General features: G+C 43.1%; 1 protein-coding gene across 3 annotated transcripts in view; it reads right to left on the bottom strand.

Moving 5' to 3' along the window:
- Window positions 1–3,381: 3,381 nt before the first annotated feature.
- The window catches only part of IRAK3 (interleukin 1 receptor associated kinase 3), a 52,266-nt gene continuing 40,401 nt past the window's right edge, over window positions 3,382–15,246 (bottom strand). For all 3 annotated transcript variants that reach the window (XM_066258200.1, XM_066258202.1, XM_066258201.1), the window contains 4 exons: window positions 7,116–7,314; window positions 6,818–6,880; window positions 6,575–6,739; window positions 3,382–4,174 (listed from right to left, as the gene is read on the bottom strand). In XM_066258200.1, coding sequence (XP_066114297.1) covers window positions 3,659–4,174; window positions 6,575–6,739; window positions 6,818–6,880; window positions 7,116–7,314 — 943 coding nt within the window. In that variant the 3' untranslated portion in view covers window positions 3,382–3,658. The remainder of the gene's footprint in view (window positions 4,175–6,574; window positions 6,740–6,817; window positions 6,881–7,115; window positions 7,315–15,246) is intronic.

Genomic DNA, 15,246 nt, shown 5'->3' with positions numbered 1-15,246 from the left:
CACTTCCTATACTTACCGTACTCAGGTCATAAAAGTTGTTAAAGCAGGCTGATGTACCACTGCGTGAAACAATGTCATCATGCAGTGAGTTACAGATCATTATAACTATTTTCAGGAAGTCAGTACAATTGAGTATGTCAGAAATCTCAAACGTATTTTAAAAAACAATGAAATATTTAGGGGCATTATAAAATGTGATGAAAACCCTAACAAGTGAAGGATTGCTCACAGTGCATTATAAGGATGAAGATGAGTGGAGTTCTTTACTAATTCATGTTTGTAGATCAAAGGAAACTCTGGGAGGCTCATTCTTAGTTTCTTCATGTATCTTCATGAAGCCATGAGGTATCCCTTATTGCTCATTGCAGAATGCCAGGTTGAATTCCTACAGTCAACATTTACCCATGCACCCACTACGAGGTGAACCTAGTCAGGAGGACTGGCTCATTTAGGAGAAAATTGGTCATTTCCAGCCACTGTGGCATCTGCTTACCATATTATTAATCAGATAATTGTCAGCTAATTTGAATTGGTCCTTTATATGTCCAAAACAGTCACCCCTAAGAAAGGTGATCTAGTCAAAAAGATCACAGATTGACAGTATTGCGAGAGCTCCCACTCCGGGCTAAGCAAAACCCTACCAGGCATCCCTAAACTACGGCCCGCGGGCCGCATGAGGCCCCCTGAGGCCATTTATCTGCCCCCCGCCCCCCGCCGCCGCACTTCCGGAAGGGGCACCTCTTTCATTGGTGGTCAGTAAGAGGAGCACTGTATGTGGCGGCCCTCCAACGGTCTGATGAGGGACAGTGAACTGGCCCTCTGTGTAAAAAGTTTGGGGACCCCTGCTAGGCAATAGGGTAAGTATAAAAAAATTAAAAGACATGATACTTCTTTCAAAAAACATACCACCTAGATGGAAAGTAGATTCTATGATCTAGAACAATCTGAAAACACTTGAAGGCAGTGGTTCTCAGCGTGGCCTGCACATGGGCAGCCTGCATCAGAAACTGGGTGGGCCCAGCAATCTGGTTTTTTTTAACAAGCTTTTCACATCATTTTGATGCACATTAAAGTTTAAGAAACACTGCTTTAAATCAAATAAGCAAATTCAAATCAACATAAAACTAACAGTCACACATGTGTTGAGTGATGGTGCAGGCCTGGTGTTAATCAGACCTGCCTTAATGGCCTCATTGAAGGTACTGGGGGGTCCAGATTCAAACTGAAAAAGTTTAACATAGAGTTATCTTCATTACCTCGTTTGAATTACTAATGGCAGCTTCACTCAATTCCAGACTAATTGCCCCAATTCAGCCAAAGCATTTTCAGACTCCATTTATAAGATAAGTCAATCTCAGAAAGGTTTATAATATATAAAGCCAGATGCCAAAGACCTTTACTGCTTCCCTTCATTAGTATGTATAATCAAGAGTTGCCAACTAGGACAGGACTCAAGAATTAAAATCATACGAAGTCAAGGCCAAGCCTCTTCCCTTACTAGTCTTAGCACAAGGGCAACTGGGGAGCATTGTGAACACACATCCTGATCAGATGGGGAACACAGCACCGGAGAGTCAGGGCCCCTGCAGACCTGCCTGTGAGCATGGCCTCTCCTAACTACCTACCTGGAGTCTTTCTGGGGTCAATCAGATGAAGGCTTATTGTGTTTGGAACCTCACTTTCTACCATGAGATCATTTTTTACTCAGAATTGGAGTTCCATGTTTCTGACCCTAATTCCTGGTATCTTTTTTGATTATCTGTCCCTGAATCTGGACTACAAGCTGACTATGATCAATCCAGCCATTCACACACTCTCTCTCTCTCTCTCTCTCTCTCTCTCTCTCTCTCTCTCTCTCACACACACACACACACACACACACACCATGTGGCTAGTCCTCTGATGCACAAGTGCCCTGGGGAGGGAGTTTCTATGAATCCTCTGGAATGGTTTTCCTGGAATATTTCTATCCATCATCGTAAAGACAATCATTATCCCTACTTTGCCTACCTACCCAGCCGTGTTTACCACAGCTGACTTTTTGATTATGTGTGTTCATAGAAATAATTTAATTCAACTTAATTTATAAGAAAACCTCATATAGGATAACATGCTAGGCCTTGAGGAGATGGCCCTACACACTCTGGGAATGTGATAGAGTAATGGCCCCCAATGATGGCCATGTCATAATCCCAGAAACCTGTGCACAGATTGCTTTATAGGAGAAAAGGAACATCACAGATGTGAATAAATTAAGGATCCTGAGATGCAGAGATTTTCCTGGATTATCTGTGTGGGCCCAATGCAATCATAAAGATTCTTATATTAGAGAGGTAGGAGGGCCAAAGTATGGGAAAGAGGTGATAAAGAAGAGTTTAGAGAGAATAAGAGAGACCTAGATTTAAAGGTGCTATGTTGTTGGCTTTGAGGATGGAGAAAGAGGCCATGAGCCAAAGAAGGCAGGTGGCCTCTAGAAGCTTCACTAGGTAAGGGAATGAATCTCTCCTAAGGCCTCCAGAAGGAATGCCAAGGACATCTGACTTCCAGAACAGAAAAATAATTAAGTTATGTTGTTTTAAATAACTACATTTGTGACGATTTGTTACAGCAACCACAGAAGTCTAATACGGGAATTAATAAGTCTAGTCAGGCACCAGCAACTTTGATATAACTCAGAATATGACTGGTATAAAATAGAAATACAAAATAATTACTATGGAAATGCTGATAAAGTGAGTGCTTCTGGCTGGAGAGATTAGGGAACCCTCGGAGGGATGGCAGTTCTGCCAGGCCTGAGGATTGGGTCCGAGTTCAGAAGGGAGAGATCCATGAAACAGAAGGAGTAAAGGCACGGAATCGAAGGTACAGAATCAAACAGAAAGCTGACCTGGGCTCCTGTGACCAGCCCTTTTCTCAGAAACAAAAAGTACTTGATTAAAATCTCATACCTTCTAATCAGGATATAATAGGTCTCTAAGTTTGTAAACAAACAAACAAACAAAAAACCCGAAACTTGTAATAACAGTCGACAACTATATTACATGTGATAAACTTTCCTATGAGTTTAAATACAGAATACAGACCTTGGGCAAGAATCCCCTCTCTGCATAGAACATGTCACAGCCAAGTGTGAACCTGGTTCATTTTCAAACAGACAGACTTGACAGGAATGAACAGAAAAATACTGTGGGTCAATCAAAGTAAACGAAAAGGCAATTCTTTAAAGGGCATCTATAAATATTTACAAATTAGACATTTCCTATAACCTTCACAAGCAAGCTAAAACAAACAATGGAGTCCAACAGAACTGAACACTCTTAGCAGACTGAAGGCTCTGAGGACTCATATTGATGCTGATGAAGAAGACATTAGAATCCAGTCTTATTTTTTTTTTTTTTGGTGGGTGTTGTTTTGTTTGTCTGAAGTCAGAGCCTAGAAGCTTAAGTAACCTTGAATGGTTCTAATTTAGACTAGGTTTGATCATGAGGCCATTACCCAATAAAATACATTTTTAAGCCACTCTGTTTTGCGAGTTGTAAAGTCAAGAATGGAACTGTCCAGATTGTTGATCTGCATTACCAAGGTCACCATTGGTCATCCTCTTGGCATTACTTACGAAGACAATGTCTTCCCAAGATTATACCTGTAGTCAGGTGCCTCAGTAATACTTGCCATCTTCCTTATCTTCTGGCAAAATGGATTCCTTTTTGTTCTGATCACATTCGTTTGAGAAAAATTCAGAGGAACAGCCAGTCTCCTCTGGCTGGCTCCTGTTAGAGTGGCCAGAAGCTTCTGAAGAAAGGTCCACTATCATAACAGAGACCCTTGAGTCCTGGGATGGAGCTGCAGACACTGGAGACCAGCACTCCTCACAAGAAGAACAGGGCGCATGGCAAGCGTCCTCATCGGTCTTGCCTCCCACCTTTCGGTCAAAGCCCAGAAATGTAACCTCAGACTGGCTGCATTCAAAGGGAATTCTCTGAGTCATTTTCTCTTTCCTCAAAAGTTTATCATGAAGCAGTGAATGATTATTCTGTCTCTCATCATCTTCCACTGGAATACTCGGTATATTATCCCAGAACGAAGGAGAGGGACTCCTGAAGGACTTGAGTGAGGCGGGAGGATCTTCAGCAAAATACAAGCTGGCTTGAGTACTTTCAAGAGTAGTTAGGACCTAATTAGCCGAGAAACAAACAAACATCAAGTTAAGCTTGAATAACCTTTCCTTTTACCTTTTTTATTTTTCCTGTCTACCTGGGAAAGAACGTGCTCTTATTTTCAAGAAATCAGTCATATTATAGAAATTTGAATGAGAAGGTATTAAAGATGAGCTAAGCCTTTTATTTTAATGAGTAAATTAATTGACTTGAAGCAAAGAATGAAAGAAACAGCATTGAATTAAATATCAAAAGACTTTACCTGAAGCCTAGATTTGCCACCATTACTTTGGGACCTTGGGTGAGTCTCATCATTTTTTTTTACTTGAACCTTATTATGTGGAGAACTGGAAGGGTTTGGGGGATGGTGAACCCAATCCATAGTTCTCAAATGCCAGATTTATATAGAGGAGCATTCTTGAAATACAGAACCCTTACCCCCAACCTAAAGATTGTCATTCAAAAATTATAGAGAGATGGGGACCAGTAATCTGTATCTTTAAAGCTTCTCAGTTTATTTGGATTTGCAGCCCAAATTGAGAACCCCTGACCTGATACAAAATAACATACAACAGCCCTGGCCAATTGGCTTAGTGGTAGAGCATCGGCCTGGCGTGCAGGAGTCCCGGGTTCGATTCCCGGCCAGGGCACACAGGAGAAGCACCCATCTGCTTCTCCACCCCTCCCCCTCTCCTTCCTCTCTGTCTCTCTTCCCCTCCCACAGCCAAGGCTCCATTGGAGCAAAGTTGGTCCAGGTGCTGAGGATGGCTCCATGGCCTCTGCCTCAGATGCTAGAATGGCTCTGGTTGCAACAGAGCAACGCTCCAGATGGGCAGAGCATCACCCCTTGGTGGGTGTGCCGGGTGGATCCCAGTCGGGCGCATGCGGGAGTCTGTCTGACTGCCTCCCCATTTCCAACTTCAGAGAAATACAAAAAAAAAATTAAAATAAATAACATACAACATACCTTCTCACACACATGTAATTTAAAAGAATATGTACAGAGAGCTTTATAATTTACCAAGTGCTTTGCTTTCACACACATCTCATTTAATTTGCACAAACAGCACTGTTCTTCTCATTTTATAGATAACAAAGCTGAGGCACAGGAAAGGGGACTCAATCAATATCACTAGTCGGTAAGGAACAGGTCTATTGTTGTCTGACCCCAGATCTCTGGCTCCCAATTTCATGTTCCCTCCACTACATACATCCTAGCTCCTTTCTGGGCCCAAGATTCCAGGTCAAACAGCTCTCACTGGTGGTGGCAGGCTTAGAATACAGCTCTCCTAACTTCCAGGCAAGTACTTTTTGTATTCTGATGATGTCAACTCCTTGTTTAAAACCTTCCCATTGCTCTATGATAGATTCAGGATAAAAGCCAAACTCCTAGGATGGAATTCATGTCCTTCTCTCACCTGGAGCCTTCTTGTATAACCATTGCAGCTTCTCCTTCACTACCTTCCTACTTGCATGATACAGAACTAACCTGTGGTCTTAGTGACGGGAAATCTAGCAACTCTGAGCCTTTGTGGGTGTATCATCGTCTCTCTGACTGGAATGTCCTCCCATCCTTAAGGCTACCTGAATCCAACCTGTTCTTCAGGTCATAGCTCAGCTGTCACCACGTCAAGAAGCTTCCTTGACTTCCTTCCATCAGCTACAATGTATTCTAACTCTGTGTTCCCTTCTACCATCATGCTTGTCTTTCTGTATTGAACTTCCATGTTTACTGATGGGACTCTCTCCCTGGACTGTGGGCTCGAGAGCACAACTGGATCTTGGTCACTGTTGTATCCTCAGCACCTAGCACAAAGCCTGGCATGTGCAAAGTAGGCACTAACTAAAAAAATATTTGTTTATTGTAAACAAATAAATGAGTGATTAAATTGATAGATAAATAAATAAAAAATAAGGGAACTACATACTGCATTTTAATGGAAAGATCTCTTAATGAAGACTGAATAAAATATTCTCTCCAAATTACCATGTCATTTCATTAAAAGTTTTGTGGCACCCTGGCTCCACTCAGTAATGACCTCTACCAGAGTACCAAATGATGCAACTTTTTTACCTGGAAAAGCTATCTATTAGATTAGAATTATCTTTGGGAATGAGGGAGCTGGACTTGTCTTACTAACAAGGAATCCATTTAGATACACAAATTTATTATCCAATTTAGATTTTCCACGGTTTTATGGGCTCAGTTCTATTTATTTATTTATTTATTTATTTATTTATTTATGTATTCATTTTACAGAAAGAAGGGGAAGGAGTAAGAAGCATCAACTCCCATAGGTGCCTTGACTGAACAAGCCAGGGTTTTGAACCGGCGACCTCAGCATTTTAGGTTGATGCTCTATGCCACCACAGGTCAGGCTGGGCTCAGTTTTAAATGAAACTGTGTGTATACGTACTTCATCCATTGATGGTCTTAATTTCGCCCGTGTTGCAGCACACTGGCCTGCCAAAGAGAAGAGCTTGGCTGAAAAATTCCGAGGACAAGGAAACACTTTCTTATCTAGAAATGAGAGGCATGAATCGAAGCCTCTTTTCTCCATCAATTCCATAAGGAGATCCCTCTGGGGAGAGAAGAAGACAACCTCACTTAGAACTCTTATCAGAAAAACAACTGAGGTGCAGAGGACGACAATTCTTACCAGCTGAATATGCTTAGGATCATCTAGCACCACCTTACAACCTGTCAGAACTTCCATTATTACCTACAAAAAATATATAGAAAATCAGCTACATAAGGGATAAATATATACACATAATTCGTTGTGACTATTAACCTTAATGAATATTGTTCATTTCAGTTAATGAATTCATATTTTCTATTATAAATGGATTACACAAAATTAATGGAGAATACAATGAGTATCAGGAAATCAAAGATCTAAAGGCTTTTAAAGCTTTTGCAAAGTTGTTAGACTTCAGAGCATTCTTGGTACTCACAATTCCAAAGCTGTAGACGTCTGTTTTAGTGGAAAGCTTGCCCTGCCGGATGTACTCCTCTGGCAAGTACCACAGATGCTTACTGCTGCCGCTGGTTGTGCTGACGGCAGAGCTCTGATGCTCCAGGCGGGGTCGGAAGTGTGCCATGGCAAAATCAGTCAGTTTGGGTTGAAACTGATCATCCAAAAGTATGTTTGCACTAAAATTATGAGTAAGGACAAACAAGACAAAAACATCACACAGACATTTGGGTGAAAAACAGCATGCCAACTCACCTTCCTATCTGGCCATCCATGATTTTCCATGAACTAAAGGACATGTGCTCATTTTCCTTCCTTCCTTCCTTCCTCCCTCCCTCCCTCCCTCCTTTATTTTTTGTATTTTCCGAAGCTGGAAAAGGGGAGGCAGTCAGACAGACTCCCGCATGCGCCCGACTGGGATCCACCCCACCAGGGGGCGATGCTCTGCCCATCTTGGTGCGTCGCTCTGCCGCAATCAGAGCCATTCTAGCACCTGAGGCAGAGGCCACAGAGCCATCTTCAGCGCCCAGGCCAACTTTGCTCCAGTGGAGCCTTGGCTGCAGGAGGGGAAGAGAGAGACAGAGAGGAAGGAGAGGGGGAGGGGTGGAGCAGATGGGTGCCTCTCCTGTGTGCCCTGGCCGGGAATCGAACCCGGGACTCCTGCACGCCAGGCCGACGCTCTACCACTGAGCCAACCGGCCAGGGCCCCATTTTTCTTAAAAGTATAAATTTGAGTGTTCTAGAAAACATAAAACAGAATCCTGACCTAGGATCAGTGGGCATTTCTAATTTAAGCTCTGTGTATAAAGTTGGAGAAAGCTGACGCTGTCAACAGGACACACTTCTTACATGTAATGAGACTTAACCGGTTTTCACTCAGATGACGATTGCCTGTTATTTGCACAGAGCTCTGCTGTGGAACACCCTGCTTGGAGCCACTAACTTATGATAATCTGAGGAATCTTCAGTAGCCCCTGCCTATAGGATAACCACGACCCACTTGTCCCATCTCCATGGCTCTTTTGTCTTTCAGTCTTGTTTAAGATATAACCACCTATAGAGGCAAAGGCAAAGCACTCAGAATTGTTTTTAGCTGTTCATCACATAAAAACCTTAATAATCACTTAACATCTTGGCTTATTCGACCTTGTAAAGGTTGTCATAGCAGAGGTGAGAAAAGAGAAGCTTAGGGCCAGATGCATGTCACATGGCCCGCGCCTGGCTCTGTGTCCACTGGTGGGTTGCTTCACAGGCAAACCTCAGCAGCCTCTTTGCTCCCAAGGGCAAGGAGGAAAACAACAGAACTCGCAGGACTCGATGGAACTATACATAGCCTCCTGCTTGGTGTTCAGCAGGGCTCAGTGAATGGTCGCTAGGATGATGATTAGCATTTCCTCACGAGAGTGGATGGATAGTGATAAAATGTGGGTGGGCTAAAAGAGTTATCTACTTTTCAACTTTGTTTAGGGCTTGTTTTTTGTCCCCTGATACCAAAGCTACTAATAAGAGATCTGCCCATCCAAAATGCCATATGGTACATTTGGAGTACTACACACTCTTATTATAAGTTTTAATAGTTACAGGATAAGAATAAGAAATTATCAATCCCGAACAAGTGTTGGATCTTAAGAAAGTTCCAGAAGTCCTTGCTGTCCCTATACAAGTTGGCTGAGAGGCAGACCCTAGTTCCACAGGTCTGAATGGCAGGCATTACTATGATTCAGAATATTCAGATTCCTGGTTCTATTTCGAGGATGTGAAACTAAGGCTTTAAGAATTCTAATCCAGACTTCATCTAGGACTGAGTTGACAACAGACAAAATGACGGGCTCCCAACGACCAGAAAGACACGCCTCAAACTTGACCTCACTCTTCCTCCTCTAAAGGTGGCAGGACACCCGCAAAGTCCAAAGAGCCCGCCTTCGGCAAAAGCCCTAGAGCTCTTAGCTGTGCTGTGATCTGCCACTTATGAGAGAGTCAGGGAGGGACTGCATCAGGGAGGAGACTTGTATCATAAGCCCAGTCCTCATTGTCCTCCTTGCCTTGCCTTTTCTCTCTAGATAGTTCAAACCTGGCAGCCCCTAAGACTAGCCTGGGTCTCACAAATCTATATCACTCCTCATCCATTCTTTGGTTTCCTCATTTGGAAAACAGTATGAATTGTCCTGACACACTTCTGAAGGTGGCAAATATACTAGAGCCATATCCTAGCATGTCTCCACCTCTTGGTAAGAACAGGCACTCAGTTCATAACTACTTTTCCCGTAGGTGTATGCTTGCATTTATGAGCAAGGCAAGGGCTTCTGGGGATGCCCTGATCATTTCCCTTGTGTGCCAGGGGGTGAGGTGGGCAGGGAGCTTCATTAATTCTTGTTACCAAGTCCAACCTTCCGCCCCTCCAACCCCTACACGCTAGAAGCCTGGCTCTCTTCTGCATCCTGCTCCCACTTCCTGTCAGTCTAGGAGGAGGCCAGCAAAGCTCAGAATGCCAGATGTTCACTGTCAAACATCTAGCCCTCTTCTTCCTCCACCCAGCTCTAAAGAAGGTATAAAATCATAACTTAAAAAGCCAGAACCATGAGCGTGCAAAAAGCTGAATCTGAGGACCATTTAGACTCCCTGAAAAAAAAGTGTTTCTAAGTATAAAAGGAGGGAAAAAGAATAACAAACAAACAACCCATGATCTAGTCTCTTTATTTGCCCCTGAGCAAAACTGATGGGATGCTTCCAGCAACTGGTGAATCATGTTTCTGTAAGTGGTGAGGCGGGCAACCACAATATTACACAATAAAACCCACAGAGGACTTTGGGTCAGTGAGAGACCATCAATAAGAATGTGAAATTGTTCTAGGGCACTGCATTTACACTTCGAATAACGACATTTGGTGAAGAGACAAGTTGTTTACCAGCAGACTTTAGTGTATAACATAAATTTTGAGTCCAGTGATTTATTCTGTTCTGAATAAAGGTTAATGGTAGCTGAGGAAGAAGGATGTTCTGTTTTAGGAAAGTGGGAATTGCAAAAGGCCCTTCAACAATCAATTCTGCCCTAATTCTTTCCCCTGCTTCAACCTTAAATAGAATGTTCAAATATAAAGTGCCTTCAACCAACATGTAGGTCAGCTGAATACATTTACCCTATAGGGGTAAAAATAGACAAACAAAATGTAGACAACATAAACAACTAAAACTATATAACAATACAATGCAATGAAAGGGCAGTTTGCTAGCTACTGATGCTACCAAGGACACAGATGAGAAATATCCAATGGCCCAGACACTTTAGTGTCTCTACAATGTATTTCTTCTATTCTTTCCCACAAAATACTTAACTGTAACAGGGAAACCTCTCTAGATAGTTCTTCTAGCAGAGGATCAGTGGTGTAGGATCACTAAGGAGAAGGGAAAAATCCTACACAAGGTTAGGAATATTAACAATGAAATATTACTTAATCTCCCTCTTGGTAAGAGTCCTTAAGACAATTCTTTTTTGCAGAACTAAATCCCACAAAAGCTACAAAAATTGTATTCTTTGCTCACCAATTTGTCTCCTAATTTAGTTGAAGCCTGTGAGACTTAAATATAAAGGCAATATGATACACCTAGATTACGATGCAGGATTTGAACCATGTTTGACATGTAAGGACATGACTAGTTTTTAAAGATATCGTTATTTTTGTAAGATTTTACATGGAGTTATTGGTACCCAGCAGCCCAGTCCCTGAGTCCCTAGTCACTCTCTGGAAAAGTCCCAGACTCTACCTCATTGGCCCCAGAGAGAAAGAGGACCCAAGTGGCCTCTCATTGAAACCTGAGGCAACAGGACATCGTGCTGTCTGTGTTACTACTGTTGCAACACCAAGATACCCCTCAAAAGGTGAGGCAAGACTCGTTTCTCTGGGGCCCTAGGAACCTGTCGATTATTGGAAAAGGGCACACAGATCTGACGCCCCTGCAACATGCAGTGCGTCTGGCCTCAAATGATATGAACCTGAAACCCGTATTCCTCCCTTGGATGATGCAGTTTTTTCTTTTGCAATGAACCCAGGCAGGACTCAGACGCAGTACTGAAGCTTGTTTTTGCTTTAACGGGTGCCTTTTGAGTCCTAGGCTCTCTGTGTAAAGGCCCAGTCAAACTAGCACAACTTCCTTAAGCCAGAGTTTCCCTGTAGGTAAATTGAACTCATAGGGTTGTTATAAGAAAAGATAAGCAGAATGCATGGTATACAGAGAAGGTCTAGAAATGTGCTTTGAAGGGTGTAGGCTGGCCATTGTCCATTCTACACACAGCACCTTACCTTCAAGTCCCAGAAAACTTGGTTTGGTATCTCTAGAAGTTCAAGGATACCCACTGAAATAACAAAGGTACAGGAGGTCACAAGATGGCCCTGGAGCTCGGAGGGCCCTAGGGCTAACTACTTTCAAGACAGCTGAGTTTCGAAATAGTGCCAGAGAAGTTCTGGAAGAACCCAAGTTAACATTTCCAGGTATTTTAAGACCGTGTACAGAAAAAAATATATAGATATTGTGCAGAATGTATGTGTGCATTAGTGTATGTACCCATGTGTATAAATAAAGGAGTGTTGGGGTTTAGAGGCAGTGATGGTAAATAGAATTAATAGGGGAAATTTTAACTTATGTAATAGTTCATTGTTTTGGCATCCCTTAGAAAGACATGAACACATTTAGATATTTGAGAAGAAGGAGTTAGTAAGGGGAAAACAGTAATGTTGGGGGGAAAAGAGTTGTTTATATATAAAATGTTCCTGTAAAACAAAAGTAGATTTTTTTGAGGGGAGGGAGTGGGCAAGGGAGGAAACTGGTTAATCAAACAACCAGTCAAACAAACTGCATTTCCTGCAGGCTCCGCTGTTCCTACTAGATACGGAGCTGGAGCGGTCTCACCACACACATCCGGTCTGAGAGTAAGTGCAGGAGAGGCCTGGGTCCTCAGGCATGGCTGCTGCGGTTGTAGGGAGAGGCCAGTCTGTGGCTTCCCACCCTCCTTCCCAGCCACTCAGTCTTTCTCGCCCCCCACACAGCGAGTTCTCCGTGCCCTTCCTACGACCATACATCTCTGACCAACATCCCTTTTGAAAAGCTTTATTTTTAAGCGAATAGCTTCTTCCCTCCTTTCTTTCCTAGACCTCTTCCCTTGAATGAAAGACTCTGACTTGGCAGGAGATAGACAGCAACGCCAGCGGATGGAGAACATAATCTTACAGGAAACATTAGACATGTTCACCAAGATTAACTCCTCGCTTCGGAAACTAACAGGGAGGAATGTCTGGGGGGAGGAATGCCCAGGATAAAATGCATTTGAATTCATAAATGTGAAAACAATTAGGCTCGCTAAGGAATAGGATGGAAATAGCAAGAAGGTTTACTGCTTTCAGATGCTTTTATGTGATCCCATAATAATTCAAAAACATCTCCATTCCCCAAATAAAGATGTGAGGGTCTTTTGTCAAGAACAGAGACTTCAACTCTTTAAGATTCTTTTCTTTAAATCCTTTCCCTTCTCAAATTTCACCATCTGGAAATAAATTTTTGTTTTTATAACATTCTCTTTGAAGTGTTCAAATTACTAAGACATTTTTGGGCTAACTAAACCACCAAACTTCTTGAAAATACCTTTGAAATGTGGGCTTGGCCTGCTTCTTGGGTGTCCTGCAGCTATGGTCTTGACAGAGTGTCCCTTAAAAGGCTATTACTTTCCCTGCTGGAATAGGGCGAAGATTCTGAACACATGTCTCCAGGCCAAACCTCCACTTCAGTCCACTGCCTACTGCCATTTTCACCACAAGTCCAACCTCAACGTTTCCAAATTTGTACCTATAAATTACGGTCTCCTTTCCTGCCTGATTCCCGTCTCTGCCCTGTGAAGCCAACATGCTCGCACGAAGGAGTCCGGCTGGGGACTCTTATTAATCACCTAATAAGAGCATGGTTGTTGGGCCCACACATGGAACCCCACCTCCCTTCGCCACCTGCAGATGTGTGACAGAAGCAGATTATTAGTTTCTGAATGTCTCAGCTTTCTCCTCCATCAAATTGAGGCAAGACCAACGATACCTAAACTCAGGGTTGTTGAGAGGATGAGTACATTATTCAGTGGGCTTTACCGCCAGGTCTGAAGTCCTCGGGCTCTCACTGAGCTCCCTACTCTGTCTGCAGCCTGTCAACTTCCCTGATGAGTGAGCACTTGCTGGTGCAGTCAGGGTGGACTGCACTTACTGATGTTCAAGGGCGTTCTTTTGTTCTTTTTTTTTTTTTTTTTTGTATTTTTCTGAAGCTAGAAAACGGGAGAGACAGTCAGACAGACTCCCGCATGCGCCCGACCAGGATCCACCGGGCACGCCCACCAGGGGGCGACGCTCTGCCCACCAGGGGGCGATGCTCTGCCCCTCCCTCTGCCGCAACCACAGCCACTATAGCGCCTGGGGCAGAGGCCAAGGAGCCATCCCCAGCGCCCGGGCCATCTTTGCTCCAATGGAGCCTCGGCTGCGGGAGGGGAAGAGAGAGACAGAGAGGAAGGAGGGGGGGGGGTAGAGAAGCAGATGGGCGCTTCTCCTGTGTGCCCTGGCCAGGAATCGAACCCGGGACTTCTACACGCCAGGCTGATGCTCTACCACTGAGCAAACCGGCCAGGGCCTCTTTTGTTCTTTTTAAAAATTTTTAATATTTTATTGAGGTAGCATTGGTTAATAACATTAAATAAATTTCAGGTGTACGACATTATAATTTGATATCTGTATATACACTAGCATGCCCACCATCGAAAGTTTAGTTTACATTTGTCACCATGCAGTTGGTCCCTTTTACCCCTTCTGTCCCTCCCTACTCCCTGTCATGGGGGGCAGTCTTTACATTGTTCCCCTCACCTACAAGGTACTCTCAACCCTTGTTTTTATCCGAGACTCTTTGCAGCCTGAGAGTCACTTCCTCCACGAAGTTTTCACTGGACTGCTCTGAATTCTAATGGTCCTCCTTTCTCCAAGTTCCCACTGTACAACCTGCACTATACCATTTGACTAACTCAGAGAGCTTATGTTGTTTAAATAAGCATAATGTTGAGTCTATAGAAGATAGCAAACAAACATTGGTTGATATAATCAGTTAGTTAATTTAAGAGAATTTAAAACCATAAGTAGATTAGACTGTTCTTCATATGGCAACTAGGTGGCCCAGATGTTGCCAAAACATTCTCCCACATTCTTGGCAGACATCACTAACTGAGTTCTGAATGTACACACCCCAGATTTCCTTTTAATACTGCACATGGGAAATCACTGCCAATCAATCAAGATGGAATGTGAGATGAAACTGATTTGTCATCACTGCTATAGTATAATCACTCCTTTTTAGATGAGGTAAATGAGGCCCACATGGTTGAAATGACATTCTATGTAAAATAGCTTTTTAATGGTACAGCCAGGACCAAAGCTTAGCCCTCCTATTTCCATGTTTAGTGCTCTTAAGTTTACTATATTTAACTGAAAAAAAATCTTTCTATTCAACTACTCATAAAAAATGAAGTAACTATTGATTACAAAGCAGAATTGAAATGAACTTTTATCTCCTCTTTTCTTTAGGTGTACATAGATCATTCCAGTGCACAAACAGTGGCTGAGCGGGTCACAGGAAGACAGACTGTAGCTCAATATAAAGGAAGCTCTGGTCATTAGAGCTGTACCCAAACGGAGCTCTGACAATGCGCTGTGCAGAAGTCCAGGACTGGACTAGTTGGATGAGAAACTTGGGAGATGGAAAAGGCAGTCTCCTTTCGGGGGGGGAAATGACAGTTTATTGCCAAGCCCTGCACGGTGCTGTATACAGTTTATTTAGATTATCTCACCCCATCCCCACAACCTGAGAGGAGGGACAGTAGCAGCCGGCTCAGCTCCAGATAAGGAGACTGAGCCTCAGGGAATTTAAGTAACTTACCAAAGGTCACGCTGCCACAAGGTAGCAGAGCAGGGATTGAAACTGAGATGTTCCTGACCTGAAAGGCCATACACTTAATCAGTAACAAGAGAAAGAGACAGTAATGCCATCACTGAGTTGGTTGCTGAAAAAGCAGAGAGAGAGAGAAAGACTCCGGGAAGGCA

The sequence above is a fragment of the Saccopteryx bilineata genome, chromosome 2 (genome assembly GCF_036850765.1).
Source record: "Saccopteryx bilineata isolate mSacBil1 chromosome 2, mSacBil1_pri_phased_curated, whole genome shotgun sequence".
NCBI lineage: Eukaryota > Metazoa > Chordata > Mammalia > Chiroptera > Emballonuridae > Saccopteryx > Saccopteryx bilineata.
This window is presented reverse-complemented; position numbering and strand designations above follow the sequence as displayed.